Here is a 21,465-nt window from a genome sequence, read left to right on the forward strand (position 1 = left end):
TACACTCATATTTTTTATTCCAATGGAATATCTTCCTAGACAAAAAGTGTACAGTGCACTTTGTTATCAAGTAACACGCCCCAAAGAGGATAAGAATAAATAGGATACTTTAATATACAATACAATCTCAGTACACCGTGGAAAACAATGACAACAGTCAGTTGGTAAGGAGGAAAGACATGACCACAGACATTAAGATGAAATGGTGCTAATGCTGGAAAATGTGCTTAGACAGTGCAAATCAAATGCTTTAAGACCTCGAGTCACATGATAACTTGTCATGGTCCTAATGGGAGGAGAGGACAACCACTGACGACAAATGAGGAGGTGGTTGCAAAAGCACTTGGTGTGAAAATGAAAGGAAAAGAGAAAAATCTCACCCAGCAAATACAGGATCAAATGTTAACTGCCAGCTTTTGCATATAAAAACCAGATACTCTAGCATTGTGGTCTCTATCGGGAATGTTGAGGATGACTGTTCCTTTAGCCTAACACAGCCAGAATAGGACAGAAAAAGTTTCTGCTCTGCTTGAGAACTGCTCCAGTGTTTGCAATCCTGCGGGAAGTTAAACAAAAAAAACACCTTTTACCCTCTGCATTAAAACTCTGCATTACAGCTATTACTTTAAAGCTTTGGCAGTACCACACACTATCAGCAGGTTCAATAACTTTATAATGTAGCACCCACAAAACAGCCAAGGCTACAATCTCACTTAACACAAGAATAGTCAGACACAATATACAAGCATCCCACTCCTTATCTGCTGGTGAGCAAGCTGAATGCAGAAAACAAGCAAATATAACACAAAATATGAAACGTGACTGTTGATCTTGGGATATTTCAGCACAAGGCAAACCAGATTATTATTATTTATCATAAACAGACACCCATATACAAAGCAGTGTGACAAAGAAGCCATTATAATTTCCTCTGGAGGTCATGTGGGACATTTTTTTACTGAATGACAACAACTGTAGAGTGTAACGGATGACTCATGAGGCAAAACCTCACTTCTGGAGGTTAACGGAAAAATGTGTATAATATAACAACGTTTACGGCTTCATAGCACATAAATATAACCAGGGTTCTGAAGTGAGCACTCCTAAATACCAGCAGCAGCAGCAGCAGCAGCAGGGATGCTCGAACACACAAACGCACTCATAACTGTACAGTACATACACCCAACAATCTGCTTACATCTCCAAAACCTGCTCGTTTCCATGGAGAATGTATGTGCGCCACTGGATGAAATATCCCAAGATAAAGCTTGATGACGTACAGTAACCCTGATAATGATCTTTTATACAGTACACCAAATGTAACATGTAAGGATGGACTTAAAAAGGTAGATTTTGCCATAAATACCTGATATACATAATCCCACTTCAATTCCCTGTTAAGGCAAATATGCTTTCAGTTTGGGGAGTGCATAAAGCGTCAGTGTGTCCTAATAATTGGATGGGTGCAATTGCATATATACCTACTATATGCTACTCTTCTGTTTTTGTCAAACATGCAACATCAATGCACAACGCTGGCCGAGGACTCAGTTCAAACAAACCCTCAGATAATTAATGCAACCATTAGCAGAATAGTTGCTTTTAGTTACATTTCTCTATCAAAAACAACTCCAACCAGTAGTTTTCTGGTTGTTCCTGGTTAGCAATGATGGTACTGGGCCTTATTTTCAAAATATAATGCTCATACCTCTTTGAACGTATTAAGATGCCACCCTGCCATCAATACAAAAAGCTCAAGGGAAGGCTCTACTCAGGGAACAGATAAACATACAATACTCACTGTACATATCAACAACCAGGAAACTCTTACCAAGGTCTTGTGTAGTCATTATTTCTCTAACAGTATATCTTCTAAGTTACACTTGACAACATTGATATTACATAGGATAGCTACGTACAGTATGTCGTCTGGCTAGATTCTGACAGCTATACAAAGGGTAATAGTTAACACAGAACTGTCCTTCTTCAGCAATCACAAAAAAGTATTTGGTCGGATTCTACAACAACTGTTACAAATTGAGGGTTATTACGAGGTCTATATCACAAATGCCAATACGTGACCTGCACATACAGGGTGACGTACAGTACATGATAAAGTCGAAGTTGGTCTTTCAACTAAGGATAGACCGATACATCGGCTGGCCGATATATCGGGCCGATATTTGAGTTTTTTTACTTGTATTGGCATCGGCCGATACGCACGTGGGTTCGCGGATTTATTTTTCCCTGGCACTTTTTTTCATTTGAAAGTATGTGGTTAAGTTGAACAAAGCTGTTGAATCCTACTGTGTACAGTAGTTGTTGTTTTATTTATGCTTCAGCTTAAATATTTGTTTATTTTATAAAGACATTACTGGAAGATTTAAGAGCACTGAACTCTTTTTTTTTATTTAAATGTATAATAATAATAATAATAATAATAATAATATTCTACCTGTTCTACCTCAACTTTCCATCTTGTTTTAGTATTTTTTACTGTTCAATAAATGTTTCTTATTTTAAACTTGAGACCTGTAATATTTGTTATCATGGTGTCATTTTTTTATGTAAATTGAGGGAGCAAAAGCAGTATCGGCCCCAAATATCGGCTCAAGAAAATCGGCAATTCATAATCGGTCATCGGCTAAGGGTGATGGAAAAAAATCGGTATCGGCATCGGCCCTAAAAAATCCATATCGGTCTATCCCTACTTTCGACATACAATTAATGTTTACCTGCCATGTCAAAATCAGTTACCGTTAACCTCACGTGCAAGCACTGTGGGTAAAGTAACATGTCAGACTTATAGTGACATGTTTACATGCACAAAAAAATGAGTTTAAAACATCTTGAAAACCTAAACATCCTCTCATGTATTGTCATTTGACTCTTAAGGTAATAATAATGAGAATATACTTGAACTTTGATAAGAAAACTACTTAAAGAGAACAATTTACTTCAAGGGCTGCACAATTAATCAAAATATTATCGAAATCGCAATATGGCCAAGTGCAATATCCACATCACACGTGCTGCAATCTTTTTGATAAAAGGTAAAAGGTGTCACAACATGCCATTATAAATGAAGCACTGTGGCGCTACAGAGATGCCTCGGCCTACAAATCATTTTGCAGACCCAAGGGAACATGCTTTTGGTACAAACCTCAGCAAAAATCACATTAAATATTTTTTCTGTAAAAATGAAATGCAAAAATTACCATTCCCACTAAAATTGTGACTCATATTGCAAGAACAATATCTGTGAAAATAATCACAGTATGATTTGTTTCGCATATCGTGCAGTTGTACTTTAACAGTAGCAATATTTGTGGAGTGATTTATAATTTAAATGGACATACACTTATCTCAATCAAATGTACTGTGCTGTACTGAATATGGGTATTGTAACAGAGTCCCCAAACACATAAACATTGACCATATACCATTTTTATGCTCAGTCTAGGTACTCAGTACTGGTATTCTAAGACATTTACATCAAAAATGTCATGGAATCTCCCCTATTGCATTTTCTATAGTAAAGGAATATGACAGCAATTAATTTTTAAATACCTGACACTGTGCAATGCTGCATGGTAAAAGGGATATCTGCTAAAAGTCCCTCATGTCAAAAAACTGGACCGGACAGTAGGTGCTCTCTTGAGTATAAGGGAATCCATAATTATGTGCATGTAAACATGGTCACTGTCATATTGGGCTTAAATATATATGTCTAAGTTCTGTACAAGAGCCATCACTAACATGGGCAAGTTTAACTAAAGGGCAAATTTAGGAGCGCATTTCTTGGCCGAGTAGTGACGCTATGTGCAAGCTTTTGCTACTGCTACCATACAGGAAGTTTTTACACGATGTACGACTACAAAATCCTGCTACAAGGAAAGCACTAGATCTGAATGATCCTGGTCTGGCACTGTGTAAACATTGCCTTCAGCTCACTCTCTTGGGCTTCATTGACAGTATCTGGCTCCGGGCTCTTCTGTACCTTTGCCACAGCAAAGTTGATGCCCTGGGTAAGTCCCGCCTGGGTGAGGCTGGCTACCTGGACCATGGAGCTCTTGATCTTGGCAAAGGGGGACACCACTCTGCTGCCGTTGCTGTCGGCAGGTGACGGGCCAAGGCTCCCTTCCAGCTGTGAACACAGACTCCTCTGAGAGCCTCCTGAGGCGGCAGAGCTGGGCTTCTGGACGGTGAGAAGGTTGGAAGCGGAGGTAGTGGAGTCAACATCTAGCTGGGACGGCCTGGGGAGCTGGGGCTCAGGCTGTGGCTCCGAGCTTGGCTGTTTGTCTGTGTCTGCTGGGGTCTTATTTTGCACAGGCACCGCGGGGTTGAGAGGGGGGACAGCAGCTTGTGGCAGCTCTCCAAACACCTCCACAGGTTTGGTCTGCGCATCGTGGACAAACTGGTGGCAGTAGGCATCAATGGGAGTACCAAAGTCAATCAGAATGGCTTCTTCAGCCACTGAGGCAGCCCCTGGGGACTTGTCATCACTGACTTGAGAGGGGCTTTCCTGCTTCCCATCACAGCCTGTGACCCGAATAACAGAGGGGATATTTAGCTCCACACTGCCAATAGACTGTGAGCGACTTCCCAGTCGAGGGTTTGATGCTACAATGCCACAGCTAGGCAGCACATAGTCCACATTTTCTAAAGAACCAGCACACGGGTGCTCTGGGTCAGAATTATAGGAGTCAGAATCATCAGAGATTTCAGAGTGCCCATCACCGATATCTTTTAGGGCTCCTGTGCCAGGGTTATCTGATGTCTCCAAGCTGCTGTCTGACTTCCACAGGTTGACATGCATAGTTGGCTTTAGGAAATTGACTTTTACATCAGGCTTTGAGAAGTTGCCCAGCCTCCCAAGTGGCTTGAAGGGGCCAATGTTCACATTCGTCTTGGTCTGTTTGACTTTCTGATTGAGGGAGGAGAATTTGTTGAGGAGGAAGCTTTTGCCCTGTGCCAGACCAGAACTACCCTGGACATGGTCAGCAGGTCTGTTCTGGATGCCCATTATATCCTCATGAGGTTTACTCTGCCGCCTGTAACACAGATACAAAATAAGTACGCCACCCACAGCTCTTGTCATTGGTTAAAAGTTGAAGTACAATGGCCGCAAATGTTTATTTTCATTTCAATTAAATATGTAAAACAAAAACGAGACAGACACTAATGCTAATCATGTTAATGACAACAAGTTAGTACTCACCTCTCCAGCCTCTTTTCAACCACAACCAGGTCCAGTCCTGTGGCCTGTTTAGTTATGCGAAGCATCTCAGCTATGCATTGTAATGTGTCTGGAATATGTCACAATGTAAATCTCAATCAGTATTTGCAGAGTTTGATCTACATGTATCCTTTTCTGGCCATTTTAAGAACTGAAAGAATTATATCCTACCTTTTCCGTCATCCTCAGGATTTCGTGTTGCTGCTCTCAGCGTGTGAAAGTATCCACTCGTCTCTTCGCTCCTGTAGTGCAAACGCATACAGCAGAACTTTGGCTTCCCAAACAGTGTAGGCTCGGGACCTGAAAGAGAGAACACAACTTATAACTTCCATTTTTTAGTGATGTGCTTTCCTTGTATGAATCATGAGCACAGATATTGCTGAAAAGGTTACTGAGAAACTGTTAAGCACACTTTTAGGAAGTGTGGTGTGACTCAGTAAGTGCACGAGAACCCTCACTTCTCTTTTGAGTCTTAACTTCTTACCAATTTCGATCTTTTCCAAACCCTCCAAATTGAGGCGCTGGTACTGGTTGACTTTATCTGCTTCATCATCGTAGCTGCAACAAAACAAATGCAAACATAAATTAATAAATAAGAACAATTTCTACAAGAAAATGTGGGTACATTTTAAAGTCAGACTTACTAAGCAATGTAATAGGCTTTGTCAGACAGAAGCAGCAGCACATCCACGTCTTTGTTGGTTGCATCAACAAGGCTAGTGGGAAATGAGAAAACAGTGTCGTGAAAAGAGCACTTCCACAATTAATAGAAACTCAGTATAAATAGTACAAAAGGCAAGGCAGCTAGAAACTAACCTCATGTCACAATTGATGAGGGCCCACCCTCCATGAAACTTCTCATCATCAGGCAGCAGAAGCTGCATGTATGTCTGCAGCAGGAGGCTAACCTGCTCCTGCGCTCCCCTCTGGCTCTCTTTCTCCTTCTCTTCATGCTCCTTCTCCTTACTGAAAATGGAGTACAGGTCCTCTGTCACTGGCAGGCCCATCATTAGGTCTGCAGGAAGAGGCAGAGGATTCAGAAGAGTCAATTAGGGACAGACTTTTGGGACAAGCTGTGTATGAATACATATATACAGCTATGATGTGCGTCTGTTTTCCGTACCAATGACCGCTTGTCTGTAAGCATCCCTAAAGCGGTTCAGATAGTAGCGGTTGGCTGAGTTCACACCATCCTTCATCACACCAGCCAGTTTCCTCTCCCCCGTCCTGGTGAAATCTCCCTAAAACCAATCATAATTTGTTGAATACACTTTTGACTCGTGAGCCTCTGTGATTTTAGTCTCATTGAAGTTAAAAAAAAAACCCTCAGTCCCTATTAATCATATGTCATGCTCTGTTAATTTATGACTCCTACTGTTAGAGAAATAGTGCGTCACAACAGCTTTGACTATCCACTGAAAACAAAAGATGGCACGCTTCACTACAATTTGTTTAAGCAAACAGAGATTCAGACGTGAACGTGTGTGCAAAGACAATTATGTTACCTTGAGCGCTGCTGTGCCAGCATACTGTCTGCTGATGGTGTCTCCGTTGTTGGCCCACATGATCTGATAAATCCTGTAGCATTTGAGAGGCAGAGGCTGCTCTGGAGGCATCACGCCCAGTTTCTTCAGCTGCAGGAACACAAGAGACATTTTTGTCTACGGGGATGCTCTTAAAAATGTGAGTACATGATGACGTCTCGCTTTCAATTTACATTTCATCAGTAGAGAAGGTCAGCCTTTATTTATTTAAATCAATTTACACTTATATTTGCTCATTAAATGTAATCCAAGATGAGTGGTGTAGCTGGATTTTACTGAAAGCTTAACATATTTTGGGAGAATAAACTGTGGTTGTGTTGGTGTGCACTCAAGATCTGTTTCTGATATCTGTTCTGTACGAGCATCACAGATGACATTTGTGTGTGATCTGATGAGCAAATACATGCAGATGCCGGTAATCAGCTGTAAGCAAACTGCAAAAAAACTAACAGAGACAAACATTCATTTTGCCAAGTGAATCTGGAGAATCATGCTCACACCTTTGGTAGAGCATTTTGCAATCCTAGTTTTAGAAAGCAGTCATAAAATAAGTAAGTGATGGTGACATTTGATGAGGATGAGCAAAGTTGTTAATGTGTATTATCCCAGAAAAACTATTTAATTATTGCTGTTCCTTACATACTTGATGGGCACCCAGGAGAATGACATTTACTTATATATGCACTAAGGACTCTGAGCAATTTCATAAGAAACAACATAACTTTGAGTCCAAAAGGTCACTGGTATTGGAAAAAATAAGTTACATTAAGAAAGCAGCACCTACAAGGTACAGCAGACCTACATAATAACAAATGTTATGTGCTGTGAGAAATGTAAGTTCATTTCTTTGCCTGGATCCACACAAGAACTGATTCTCACCTGTTGTTCCATCACCACCCGCGCAATAGCAGCCTGGACCACGTTGGTCCTGTCAAGACAGTCCATACAGTTGACTCTAAAGATGCCCTCCTGCTTGCATATAACTCCGGCCTGATCCACCCTGACAGAAATAGATACATTCATAGGATTACAATCTCACAGCCCAATAAAAACAGGATTACTAATATGCACTGCAACCTACTAGTAGTTAATTGTTGTTTTCTATCAAAACAAAACATGCCCCTATGAAAACCTGGAATTAAAATTAGAAAATAATATGCATGACACTTACCAGGCCCACTTCATGTCAGTTATGATATCAGAGATAGCATCTGTCAGTATTTGCACGTTCTCAAACTTCATACCTCGGCTGAGAAACAGGATACAAGAAGCATAAAGGGGAAGTAAATGCAGCGTGGTATAAAAAGAATTACTACATTCATGAAAAAGTTGCTGAGGAGAGTGTTTTCTTTTACCAGTGCTCGTGAAAGTCAAATGAAACATATGTGAGGTTTGGGTTGTTGTAAAGCAGGACTTGTTTCAGATATGCATCGCCAATTATCTTCTCCCGTCCACTTTGATCCACTAAGTTAATGATGACCTGAAGAAGACAATAAAGAGTGCTGTCATTTAGCCTTGTGTATAACAAATGTTCCCCTCTAAGCTTTTCCTGTGGAAACACACTGTGATGTTCAGTGTTAGAGGAAGGAAACTGATGCTTTTAGTGGCACCTTGGACATGGACATGGTTGACTACATTTAAGTTTGCAATTTTTAAAAAGCCAATAGTTTAGCTTTTCAAAATCTTATATAACAGTGCTGCTACATCCAAGCACCATCTTTCTCTCTGCACCTCAACAGCAACACCTTTGTTAACACAGCCTAAAAAACTACCACTACTACTTGCACGCAAGTAATCAATAACTATGCTAAGCACATATCCAAGCATACGCTCTGGCAAAGCAAACCCACCTGGGTCTTGTAGAGTTTAAGCTGTTCCTCAAAGTGAGCAGAAAAGTAAGACATTGTTTCTTTCTCCTCTGAAACAGAAAAATATGCATACAAATGATTTCAGTATAACAGAATCTGTATGAAGACACCAAGAAATCTAGTTAGCAAACGTTTACATCATTGTTAGTTTGGAGACTGAATTGCTGTCTTCTTAAGAGAGTTTTTAATTCACCTACAGTTATATAAAAAAATGGAAGTGCATGGCCCATGATACTCAAACAAAGCCTCTAAGGAACCCTCTTTACAGGACTGAATGCAAGATAACATATTTCTGCTGACCTTTCTCTAAGCGTGGCCGGGGATTGTAGCGGTACCCTGCCTGGCTCCAGAAGACAGGCACAGAGCCACGAGTCTGCACAAACGATAGAGTGTGGCTGTGCACATGGATCAACTGCTCTGTCTCCACATAGTTAGCCACACGGCCCTCGGTATCCACTCCTCTGCGTTTGTACCGCATCCCTTTGGGAGAGAGGGAGAATACTTCAACACTATTCAGGTTATTCATGACAGATCATGCTTCACTTGAAGAGTATAAAAACTAAATTGTCTGCCAGGTTATTCAAAGAAACCCTATTTGGAAGTTGCAACAATGAGTCTTAATTACAAAACATATGCTATATATTTGGGCTGAATCAGAGTTCAGGCATGATCTTCCTCTGGGCCAAGCTGACAGTAAGCGTAGCTCTACCTGCACGGTGACGGCTACGTCTGGAGATCAGGGCCACAGTGAAGCGAGGATGTATGTCATCAACGCAGGTGATCTCCTGTGGTGGAGTCTCAGGGCTGCTCCTCTCGTCATCGGATGTCTCGTTGTAGTTCACCACCAGTTCCTCCACCTGTACAAAGCCCTGGATGACTGGTGTCACCCAGAAGTCCACCTCTGGCACCTGGAGCATTCAAAGAATTAAAAGTAACACAAGGACAAGAAGATTAACATGCTGTTTTTAGGTTGATAAGGAAGCACTTTACACCAAGTATCCCAAGTAGATAATCTTTCTTAACTCAGCCGTTGACCTTTTATTCACCAAGTATTTTCATACTCTCCTGATAAAGCTCTGATAATTATCAGCACATGCAACTGTTGCTTACACAGCAAAGCCAGCTATGCTCACAGAGCTGACAAGTGTAAAGAAAAACACTATGGCAGCAACTGTCAATGAATCAAATGTGGAAGAAAAGTATATTTACTGAACTCTTAAATGAGAGAAATGGTAACTGTCCAACTTATTTCTGTGTGGAAGAATAATTTACCTGAAGGTCAATAAGGTCTTGGATCATGTGTTTGTTCCAGAAGAAACGGTCATCCACCTTTCACAAAGAATAAAAGTTACTGTCAGTCACACATTCAAGGGTTTTTGCTGTATAAATATGTAAAATATAACAAGTTGTGAGACGTGTTCCTCTCCACACCTGCTTCCACAGGGGTAAGCCGGATTTATCCGAGTCTCCCTGGCGTTGCACACTGTTTGTCAGGTCGTAGGTCATGCTGTAGTAGAAGGAATCTGAGTCCATGAATATCTTGTACAGCTCATCCAGCAGCCGCCTCTCCAGACGCTCCTTCTCTTTGTTTTCTTTGACCTGGAAGGCAGGGGAATACTGGATTGGGTGTGTGGCTAGAAAAGAGTGGTAAGTTGAAAAGCAAAGAAAACAAAATCCCTCAAGAACTTCACAGCCCTTAAAAGCCCCGAAGATAGGAAAAGCAGAGTGTCGGTCTGAGGATGACAGAAAACATTTTTTAAGAAGTGGACAACAAAAAAATACCTTTTTCTTGATCGGCACAGCTACATTAGATTTGATCTGGCTGAAGGTTTTCATCAAAAACTTTGAGTCGTCGGGAGACTGGGCCAGTTTCTCTGGTTTGTCGATTCCAAAGTGATGCTTTTTGCAAAGCTGCAAAAGAGGATCCTCTATCAAATGTATGCAAGTACATGCACATGGTGGTGATATTTATAAAGTTAAAGAAATTGTCAATTTGGCGAGGATTTTATAACTGAATTTAATACCACCTTTAAATTCTTAAAACAGCAAATTAACAAAAAAATGTTATTACTACCCGCTACAAACAGCCAAAAACTGAAACACAAAACAATACAGTACTCTACGCAGTTTTCATTTTCATAAACAATCTAACAGCTACATTGATCTATAGGATTTCTAGGCACAATAGGGGTGGAATGATCATTCTGCAGTACAAGCACAATGTACAACAGGATGGGGTCTAAAAGCCTATCCAGCAACAATCCTCCTCAATATTTACTCACTTGAAAATATTCTGTCTCACCATCCATGAAGCTCCCCTGAAAGACTGAAATCTTAGCAATATTCAACTTCCTTTGTTATCTATTACAATAATCAAATGTCTGCATCTAATTTTCACTCTAAATGTCTGGGTGAAAATAAAAACATCTTTTAATAATAGTAATAATAATATTAAGTCTACAACTCATTTTGCAGCACTGTCAGCCCATCAGAGAGGAATCATACGGTGACGCATACAGGGTATTTTTGGGCACATAAAATAACAATTTAGGGTCCTCACAAGGACTGTTAGAATCATCGTCAGGAGAGCTGAGTGCAATAATTAAAAACAGTACATGAAGTACATGAACACCGCTGCTCATGGCTCATTACAGCATCAGTGTACACACCTCCAGCTCAAGCTCCTGAGGCTCTTCATCAGACAGAGGAATGACAGCTATCTTGGTAATCTTGTAGACTTTGTGGTTGCCTGGTAGATTGCCTACCAGTGCTTTCTGACGGATTAATACAAGGCCCAGAGGAAGGTCTGCCAAGAGGAGAAAGAAGAAGGGGGAGTTGCGTCATGGGTGCAGAATTCCTCACATTCTGAAAGGTGTGAAGAAACCAGCTGTACACCAGCCATTAACTGCAGATTTTTAATAAGGTATCACAAGACATCTGGTAAAGAAATACACAAACCATGTTAATCTACCTGAATTATTAGAATAATATATAACTGTTCATATATTTTCTTGTGGAGGGTATAATCTCAGACTTTCTACCCTGAGGCCCACAGAGGCAAGCCATCAACAAAATCAGAATTATCATCAATTGAATCATCGCTTTTAGCTCACTCCTCTTCATAACTACACACATCTCAAAGTACTTTAACACATTTTTTCACACATTTCATGGTGAGTAAGAAACATGCCTAGCACCGGATGATTTGGTAACTCAAGTGTCCACTGCACACAGATGGGAAATACTGGGAAGAATGTGTGTGCTCTGTGCAAAAGCAAAAAAAAAAAAAAAAAAACAGCTGAGGGTGACATTTTCATTCTCCACTTACCTGTGTGAAGCTGTATCTTTCCGATGACACCTTCTACCAAACCCAAACACACTGGATTCCAAGCTAACAACAGGTCTGTAGCTGAAATAGAAACATTAAGATGAAACATCACAACAGTGGTGTAGCAGGACTACTCAGCAAGATATGCTTGAGGCCAGATAAGCAGCCAGGGTCAAAAACTACACATGCTAGGATAGAGTCAGATAGGCCACTTTGTTTATTGAGGCCTCGGGTCATTGCTTGAAAGGTTTGAGTATGTGCACCTTTAGTGTCAGAAAAAGCTTAATAGTCACACAAAGAGCTTAACCACACAGAAAGTACCTCACAGTTGTGGTTGGGTGATTTCCTGTTACCATACCAAAAGTTATATTTAATACCCAGTAAAACATGTGTAACCTCAAAGACTTGATCTAGAAATTGCAGCTGGGGTAAACGCTGCAACAACCCATAGATCCCACTAAATCTGTATCAGTGTTATACATCTGTCATTCTTCCTGCAGATTTGCATTAAAAGTACAGATACACTAAAACTGTCTAGTGTTGAAAGTGCCTATTGAAGAAAAGTGTGATTTGATTGGAGACAAAAAGAACTAGCCTGTCTTCTTTTTTTAAAACAGCAGGTCAAGTCTTAGGTCAGTTATAGCAACGCACAGACTCAATAACTAAAAGAAAAACTGGAATGCCTAGCATTGGTGAGGGATTAGACATCAGAGGGGAGGAAATTGGAAAAGTGTGAGGGGTGTGGCTACGGGTGGAGTACACCAACTGTAGGCAGCCTCAGACAATGACTCTTCCTGTTCCACCAGCCAGAACATTTCATGTACAGAGGAACAGTCTGTAAAGCGCCCCACAGGAAAAGTCTCACAGGAACAAAACAAAATACAACAATGCTAACAAATAATACCACACTTTCACTCAGAAGGTGTAATATCATGGAAAGACTTCACTGTGAGCTTGAGAGTGGAGTGGAAACCCAGCGAGGAGTGGAAACCCTTTTTCCAATTAAATAATGAAAGAGTGGTGCAACTAAAAACCTGTTCAGGATGGCTGCACAGCCATACAACTTCAACTGACACAGAGGAGAACATGCACTGCCTTCTGGTGACTAATGAAACTTCTCTTTTAGTTCAGCAGTTCTTCCACTTAAGCCGGGAATATGTAATTCCCACAGTCCACTGTGTTTCATTCAATATAAAATCAAGGGTTTGTCACAGCTATGAGCTGCAGCAGCACTTCAGCAATGTGGCTAAGGTGTAATGCCAGGAGCTGCTTTACAAACTGCTGGTGTGAACCTGTGTATATTGTAACTAACTACAATACACCATAATTGTATTGTAGTTTTCTAATAATTCACTTTACCAGCATATTACATACTTTAAGATGTCATAAGTGAAGCGTATCATATAAAAGGTGAATTTCTGTTTTCCCACCTCCTCACAGTGCTGTAATGTGTCTGTTTGTTCTACAGAAGAACTGAGGAGTCAAATTTACCCTTCAGTGTGTAACATAAAAAGCAAAGCAAGAACTTTGAAGTCTGTTTGGGGTGTTGGCACTCCCGGAATGAAAGCTAGGACGATGATTTAAAGACATAGGAATGGCGCATTCAATATTTTCCATCCTTCCTTTATAACGAACAACTTCTTTTCTTTGACGCAGCTGGCTAAATAGAGCTGTTTGATTACATTTATTTCAGATATTAATAGGTGACAATTAGGAGTAGAAGATTAGACTAAACCGCTGAGGTGTTTCAGAGACATGGTGACAAAACCATCAGTATCATAATGTTTGTCAACTCAAGGCAGGTCAAGAAATAGCGTTTATTTCACTCTTATAGCCAAAAGATGTAGTTTCAGGTAAATGGCCGGCTGCAGCGAAGAAAGCTGTCATCCAGTACATACCAGGTCTGACGGTCATGGTCCCGTCTTTTCGGCTGCACCACAGAGCACGGTCCCCGCTCTGAAGAATGTACTCGTCTTTGGCTTGGAACAGCTCCATGTTGTCCCTTTACGTTACACAAAACCGGTAACAAGCTGGCTCGGCAGCCAGGTACAGGCAATTATCAACTTCCACGTCTTGGAGGTGAACTGTAGCTAGCCAGAGAGCGACTGGCTAGCCACGGTTAGCTCGTTCCCCACAAGCTGGTGAGCTACGGCGGCTAGCTAACGTTACCTCGCGAGCTAGCGGCAGCAGCTGGATGCGTGTCGGATTTGTTTATTCCACTTCTACGCATACTGGTAATTAAATTCCCTTTCAACTGGAGAAGCAGCCCTTCCCACAGTCATGCTGGACAGAGTAAAGCCAAAGACACATCAATGAGTGAGACGGTGTCCCAGCAGCTGCTGCGTACAGTTCACAACGTAACCGACAGTTTCCTGCTCTAAACAATGGCACGTGATGTGTTCCGTCATCGCCGGCGTACAGGTACTGTACAGAAACACTGTTTACACAAGTCACTACAATGATTACTGTAATTATTAACTATGTGCTTAAGTGTTATTTTATTTTGAAGATTTCGTATGTTAACTGCACTTCCCATTCTGGTGAAAGTGACAATTAAGAATATGAGGCTTTTTTTTTTTTTAATTAAATCATGTCAGGGAAAGCACGTCACAGCTTCAGCATCCTTTGTTTCCTGACAGCAAATCTGGGGATATTCATTTATCAAATATTCATAAAACAACCATCAAGCAAAAGTAATGAAGCCCCTTTCCTGATATTTAAATTTGGGATCATTTGTATAAAAAAAGCGCAAACCACACCACTCACACATTTTCAGTGTCCCCACCCTCCTAGGAATAAGGCAGCAAAAATGTTCTCAGTTATGACTCAGTGGGGCTCTGAGGGAAAAGGCAGGGAGCAGCTGACCTCATACAGACATTAATCTTACCATTGAAAGCTCTTCAGTGGAAAACTAAGCCAGACAGCTGAAGACTGGGTCAGGGACATATCTTCAGATCCAAATGTGGAGCACACGCATACTCATACATTATTAAAATATGAATTATTTTGGCAGGGAGTAAACATACTTTAAATTCAGTATTAGGTCTACTGCATATACACAGTTAAAGCAAACATCATTCCTTATGCTCTGAAAACAACTAAGGACTACTAACATGATCCTATATAAAAAAATACTTAGCAGAATGTGAGGGAACCCAAATATCAGTCAAGATCCATGTCAAATACATTTTATTTTCAAACATACCAACGTGACTTGTTTTCAACAATGCATCATCCTGCTACTCATAAACAGTGATCAACAAAAAACCACAATCCATAATTTGTAAAGGTGTGTTAGGCAGTGGCCCGACCTTACAGATGGTTAATGATCGTATTATAGAGACAAATTATGACACAAACAGCAGGGTTATCTCGAAAGTAATTTTGGACCTATCTAAAAGACGGATTGAAGTGTTCTTGCACTCCATCTCTTAAAGAATTGGGCACTGTCTCACAGTAGGCATCTGTAAGGCTTTCAGGACGTTTTTTGGGTTAGTGTTGTTACAGATTGTGGCTGTGGTAGTTATACATTCTGACAACTGTGATTCCTCATTAGCACCAGGTGCTGATTGTCTGACATCTTGAGAAAGATCCACATCTCACCTCCATTTGTCATTACACATTCATAAATGTACCAAAATACTATATAATGATATAAATACTGATATAATGTTTTGAGATAACAAGTAAACCAATGCACATACAAACACGTCAATCAAAACTTGTGTAACTTATATATTTCAAATGAAGTGCCGCTGATTGTTCAGCATGATACATTTCAATGATGGCAAAGTGCAAAGACAGCAAAATCAGTAATGCACCAAAAAGCAGCATCTAATAAACATATTCACTGTGTTCTGTGACAAAGCAGCTCCAACATGGCCATGTGGCTATAAAGGGGAAAATGCTTCTCTGTTGACTGAGTTTTGCAGTGAGTTCTGCTTTAAAGCCCCAATGTTTGCACTCATGTACTAACTGATCCACTGGCTGGATTAAGAAAAGCTTCATACAATATTTGATCAAGACAAAAGGCAACCACACATATTTCTTAAGAAAATACTTCTACTTTTCTTCCATTTATTGATAAAGGCCTCTTATTCAAACTTTAATGTGACTAGAAATTGTTGTCAACACCTTGATCATGACAGCTGTCTTATTATGAAGACATTGGCACAACATAGAAGGCAACAACATTGGCTTGAAAAACATGATTGCACTGAGCTACCATCAATTATGTGCTGAATGGCAGGAAATACCAACACTGTTAATCAATGCATGCAACTTCCACAAATGCTGTAGATAGAGGAGGAGGAGTTAGCCAGAGCAGACTTGTTCACTGTCAAATATACAGCAGGTTATCCTGCTCTCCTCTTGATTATGAAGTGTGAAGTCATTATGATATCTCCTTTGCCAGCTCAACATTCTCCGTGGTGATCATTCTGGGCTCTCCTTTCTGCGTCTGGTTGTCTCCCTCCATCGAAGCCTGGCTGGCAGGCCTGGCTGGCTGCTCCTCCAGTTGCTCCAGTTCTTCCAGTATGGTCTGAACACGACGGACTCCATCCCGTCTTGCCTGCCGTACATCTGCACGACCCTCTGGGTCAACCGAGTCCAGTGCTAAGAGCTCTTTGGTCAGCAGCTCCTCGAGTAACAAATATTTCTTATCATTCTTCTTTCCATCAAAACATTTCACCTCGTGCTCCAGTTTAGCAACCCGTTCAACTATCTGCTGCACCTTAGCCAAGCCTGGGTGAACTGGGCACTGAGCAGCCTGTTCAGCCTCAACCTTTGCAGGTGGGACCTCTGGGGGAACAGGTGCCATGTCCTGGGCCTCAGGTTTTGGAGGTATTTGAACCGTGATATCTGCAGTATGTTGTTGTGGTTGCTCAGGTTTCTGGGGCTGCTGGAACTGTTGCTGCGACTGCAGTAACTGTTCAGGATGCTGAGACTGTGGAGATGTTGGAGGTGGTGCCTGCTGAAACTGCTGTGGCTGCTGAAACTGCTGTGGCTGCTGAAACTGCTGAGGTTGCTGGAACTGCTGAGGTTGCTGAGGTGCAGGCTGTTGCAACGGTTGAGGTTGCTGAGGTGGAGGCTGTTGGAAGGGTTGAGGTTGTTGAGGCTTTGGGATGTCAGCTTCTGTGTGCATTGGCTGGGGGAGCTGCGTGATCTCGGGTTTCTGCTGAGTGCTTTGTTGCTCCTGCTCCATTTTCTGGGGCGGGTCTCTTGTGAGGACATGCTGCTGAGCCTTAGAAGTAAAAAGAAGTCGTCACAATGTAGGTCAACACATACTGACATGAAAATCAAACATTTCTGAACCAAGAAAAATCCAAGTGAAAAAACACAAAAATAAATTACCTGTGGCCTTTCTCCAAGCACCTGTGTTACAATAGGTGACTGGCTTCTAATATGAGGTTGGAGGTGAATAGACGAAGCATCACGATGCTGGGGAAGCAGTATCGGAGAAGCTCTTTCCCGGGGAGGCTGCATTGCCGCAGAGTAGCCAGGCCATTCGTCGGTCTGAAGGCGATGGTAGGGCTGCTGGTGCTCTGAGTAGGGGGTGCGCTGAGAGTAGACAGAAGGATTTAACTGAGCCTGTGTTTGTGTTTGGCCTCCTCCACCCTCATGGATCACCGGGATGGGGATGTAACCTGCTTGAAGACCAGTGCTGCTGGGCCGTTGGGGTTGGTGATGATGCGGGGCAGTGTAAACCTTGAAAATATATCAAATTAAAACAGTGAAAATTCAGTATTTGGTCATTTTTGTGCATACAAATGAGACAGTATTGCAGCATGCATACTCAAATCCCACCTCTGCTGTCTGTGTAACAGGCGAGCTGGCCTTTATAGGCTCAGCAGAGCAACTATCCGAGGATCCATGTAAAGGTGATCTGGGCCTGCAGTGGAGCCCTAATGTTGGGGAAGGTGTGCGCCCGTCTGACCGGATATTCTGTGCAGTGGTTGGCTGGATGTAGGAATAACATGGATGCTGTTGCTGCCTCAGTTCGGCGCCCTCGTGGAAGACTGGGATAGGAACATATCCTGGGCGCAAAATAGGGTGTTTCATCTCCCTCACAAAGGTTTTCTGTGTCTCCTGAGGGCTTGGTTCTGGTGGTATGTTGGGTCCATTTGCTGACACTTCTCTGACCTGAAACACAGCCAGCAGTATGTAGATAAAATTTAAAATGTGAAATCACCAGTAATGATACCTTTACAGCAGTTAACACCAAGAATCTTTTCATTTGTTTCTATTACAAGATCCAGCAAAGGAAAGCAACTTAATTACTACTCTACTAGCACTTAAATACCTTTATATTAACATTATAGGCAACACTGATGCTGGTTTCTCTACTTATATTAAAAATATTAAAGAATTCAGATTTAAGGAGAATACATTGAAAAAGAACTGGGAAAAAAATGGAACATTTACATGAGACTTGACACCCGCTGAAAGAATGCCTAATTTGAAGACCCTTATTTCAATAGTAAAACAGTACCAGACAACCAATTATTGTTACTTTACATTTTTAATTGGTTTGTGTATTGTACTGTATCACTTCTTTGTCAATGTGTTTGTACTGTTGATGTATCTGTGAAAACTCAATAAAAATGTCAAAAAAAAAAAAAAAAAAAAAATTAGACAGTTGACATTATGATCCTCAAACCTAAGTCAATTATTAATTGTTATGATATTATCAAATTTTTTTCCAGGTGACTGGCATGTTTTGCTAAATCGGAAGCTATAAAAACTTTTAAAACTAACAAAATGCTAGAGTATTTTTAACCAAGCTTCTCTCACGTAGTTGAGAAAAGCTGTAACATCCCTTTCATCTAGTGATTTGCATAGGCACTCCTCCACTAAGAGATTTACATTTAAATTAAGTACATCCAAAACTGCAAGTGAACCTTAATAAATCCAACATACGTATATGCATATGTGCAGCCAAACATGTTCTCTGCAAAAACTTACCACGGACATAATAATACACGCAAAAGACGTTTTTGGAGGTATTTGTCATAGGAAAGTTCTCTCAGTCCTGAGATTACTGCAAAGGTTATAGGTTAAAATGTGACATTTCCACAGAGGGATGCCAAATGTATCACCTCTTTGAGGATTTAATAAATAAAATTGACTTGTCTGATTAATATGGACTTAAGCTAACATCCAGTCAGACAGTGGCTGTGATATTTTGCTCCACAATCTGGGTGACATCATTCACCTGGCTAAATGATCCTGCTCACAATAGTTTGGCACGCCCTCAAAGCTAATATTTCATTAGCTAATGATCATTGTGTCATACATAAAGAGAGAACTGTCTATGCTCCAACCTTTGACAAACTTCACAAAGACAAAAGAGTCAATATTAGTATTATTTTTGCATTCACATGAATGACAGTGTATATCTTCCTTGTCAGTCATTTTTGACCACGCCTGTTCTGGTCTAGTCTCGTGAAAAAGAACATAAATAAACCAAGAATACATTTGTTTGCTTAAAAAACTAAAAGTAAGTCCTTGCTGGGGACTTGCTGTTGCAGGAAATAAAAATAGCACAATATCTCACTAAGTACAACACTGGCACTATCAACACGCTGCTGGATGTTTGACAGTGAGACTCATCAGGAATAATGTTGCAAATTTCCAGTCGCCAAGTTAGAAAAAGTCTATTTTATCATTCTCACAATGGTGACTAGACACCTGCCAGTGACAGCTATGGAGAGGTACAAGCAACAGGTCTACTGATAGTTCAGCACTCTGTCAATGATGCATCTGAAAAGTGATTGTAGTTCTACCTCTGGTAATTAAAAACAACTAACCACAGAGCAAAAACTGCATTCATACGTAAGCCAGTGGCATGCTCCCTGTGGGACAAAAGTTATGAAGTAGCTGTGAACGACCCTTTGCCCTCTGCCATTTCAGTGTGGGACACTGCACACTGCCAGCACCATTGCACCAATTTTATCCTCTGACAGCTGTGTCTTTCTAGCAGATTCTTCGGGACACTAACTTTGGACAACAGTGTCTGTCTACGAGGCTAAAGATTACCAACTGTGGAAGCCTGTGAGGTTAACTTCAGCCCACGGGTTGTCTCTGCAGACCTGTGTGCTTTCACAACATGTATTAAACACAGTTGAACATGACATGCTGTGGCAGCCAGCGCCTCTATCATTCAGTTAATACTCTACAGGCCAAAGTGAACTGGACCAGCCTCAATCCTTGTAAGGGAAAAAGTTTAATATGAGCTGGACGTCGCAGTGTTTGCCACCGTGAAAGACACGTTATTAAAATACTGGAAGCCCATCATAGGTAGCCTTTACATACTGCATAGTGAGTCATCGGGTAATAATAGTGTTAGATCATGACACGGGAACATAACGAGGTTGATCACCCGTTATAATAGGCTTATGAGCTGTCTGTGAGGGGGAGGTGACGGTGCCAAACAAGGCCTACAGTCAACAAGATTAATATTACAGTGATGTAGCATAACGCTTTTCTTTAACAGCGCAACAGTACACGCGCTGTTACCGACGTTGCTCGACACATAAAAAAATAGCCATTTAAGAGTTTTACAGCCGTTAGCCGTTGACATCGACTACCCAACTTTATTCCGCCGCTCTCATACGTTACCTTTTTCGTGTCGTGTCGCGGGTCATTCCAGGTTGTCGTGCGGTTATTGTGATCCACAAAGAAGGGCCACCCAGTCTGAGGGTCAATTTTGACTTCCCAGCCGAGGGGGAGAGGGTCGTTGTCATTGTTGGCCATTGTCATTATCGGCGACTGTGTCTTCATGCCGTTCATGTTGCTGCTGGCTGTCGAGTACTGAAACATTTTATACAGGCGACGGACGCTTTAAAGATTCCTTGAAGTGACGTGTAAAAGTGGGCTGGAAGTTTCTCGAAATAGCCGGGTTAATGTTGGGGGCGGACAGCGCTGGATACTGTGGCATGGGTTCCCAAACCCGCTATGTCGCAGACCCCCCAACATAGACACAAAGTAAACCTCTGAATCTGATCTGCATTACATTTTTTCCCAGGGAGCCGCACTCGGGCGGATATTCGCTGCAGCTGTAGAGAGAGTGGCTGCTGGTCATATTGTCTCCTGCTGGATCTTATTATTCCTGGGACACCCTGGAGCACCCTTCACTGACCCCTATGCGTCCCCGCACCCCTGCTCGAAAACAGATTTCTGTGTATAAGTCAAGGGAATCCCGAGCTTTTTCATAACAAAAGCTTTCCCCAAATAGATGTACTCTGACTCCCACATTATAAATCTTGTCCAAGGGATCTCAGTCTGGCTTTGCTTGAATTTGGTACACAATTACGTAACAGTGGTGGTGTGATAACAGTGTGGGCACAGTGACACCTCTAATGACAGATCTTCTTTAATCACTGGACTACTCCAATCTAGCCTCATACTAAGGGAAATACTAGTAAATGTCAAAAAAACTCATCCTCACTTGGATGGAGACGGTCTGAAATCAGTGCATGGATTTTT

General features: G+C 41.4%; 2 protein-coding genes across 3 annotated transcripts; both read right to left on the bottom strand.

The window, feature by feature from the left end:
• Positions 1 to 90: 90 nt before the first annotated feature.
• inpp5f (inositol polyphosphate-5-phosphatase F) lies at positions 91 to 14,361 on the bottom strand. 2 transcript variants are annotated; one of them, XM_033613485.2, is made up of 20 exons: positions 13,878 to 14,361; positions 11,980 to 12,060; positions 11,321 to 11,457; positions 10,434 to 10,562; positions 10,083 to 10,250; positions 9,924 to 9,980; positions 9,361 to 9,559; positions 8,952 to 9,131; positions 8,634 to 8,701; positions 8,139 to 8,263; positions 7,955 to 8,032; positions 7,663 to 7,783; positions 6,745 to 6,873; positions 6,363 to 6,480; positions 6,056 to 6,254; positions 5,884 to 5,955; positions 5,724 to 5,797; positions 5,411 to 5,539; positions 5,222 to 5,309; positions 91 to 5,054 (listed from the first exon to the last, which is right to left on the bottom strand). In XM_033613485.2, the coding sequence occupies exons 1-20, from the start codon at positions 13,972 to 13,974 to the stop codon at positions 3,902 to 3,904; spliced, it is 3,402 nt and encodes a 1,133-aa protein (XP_033469376.2). In that variant the 5' UTR covers positions 13,975 to 14,361; the 3' UTR covers positions 91 to 3,901. The 2 variants fall into 2 exon arrangements, with proteins under 2 accessions (XP_033469376.2, XP_078016767.1); XM_078160641.1 differs by having other exon boundaries at positions 10,083 to 10,268.
• Positions 14,362 to 15,151: 790 nt separating this feature from the next.
• bag3 (BCL2 associated athanogene 3) lies at positions 15,152 to 20,894 on the bottom strand. The gene is made up of 4 exons (XM_033613487.2): positions 20,599 to 20,894; positions 17,785 to 18,120; positions 17,332 to 17,685; positions 15,152 to 17,221 (listed from the first exon to the last, which is right to left on the bottom strand). The coding sequence occupies exons 1-4, from the start codon at positions 20,797 to 20,799 to the stop codon at positions 16,373 to 16,375; spliced, it is 1,740 nt and encodes a 579-aa protein (XP_033469378.1). The 5' UTR covers positions 20,800 to 20,894; the 3' UTR covers positions 15,152 to 16,372.
• Between the last annotated feature and the right edge of the window lie 571 nt (positions 20,895 to 21,465).

The sequence above is a fragment of the Epinephelus lanceolatus genome, chromosome 17 (genome assembly GCF_041903045.1).
Source record: "Epinephelus lanceolatus isolate andai-2023 chromosome 17, ASM4190304v1, whole genome shotgun sequence".
Taxonomy (NCBI): Eukaryota; Metazoa; Chordata; class Actinopteri; order Perciformes; family Serranidae; genus Epinephelus; species Epinephelus lanceolatus.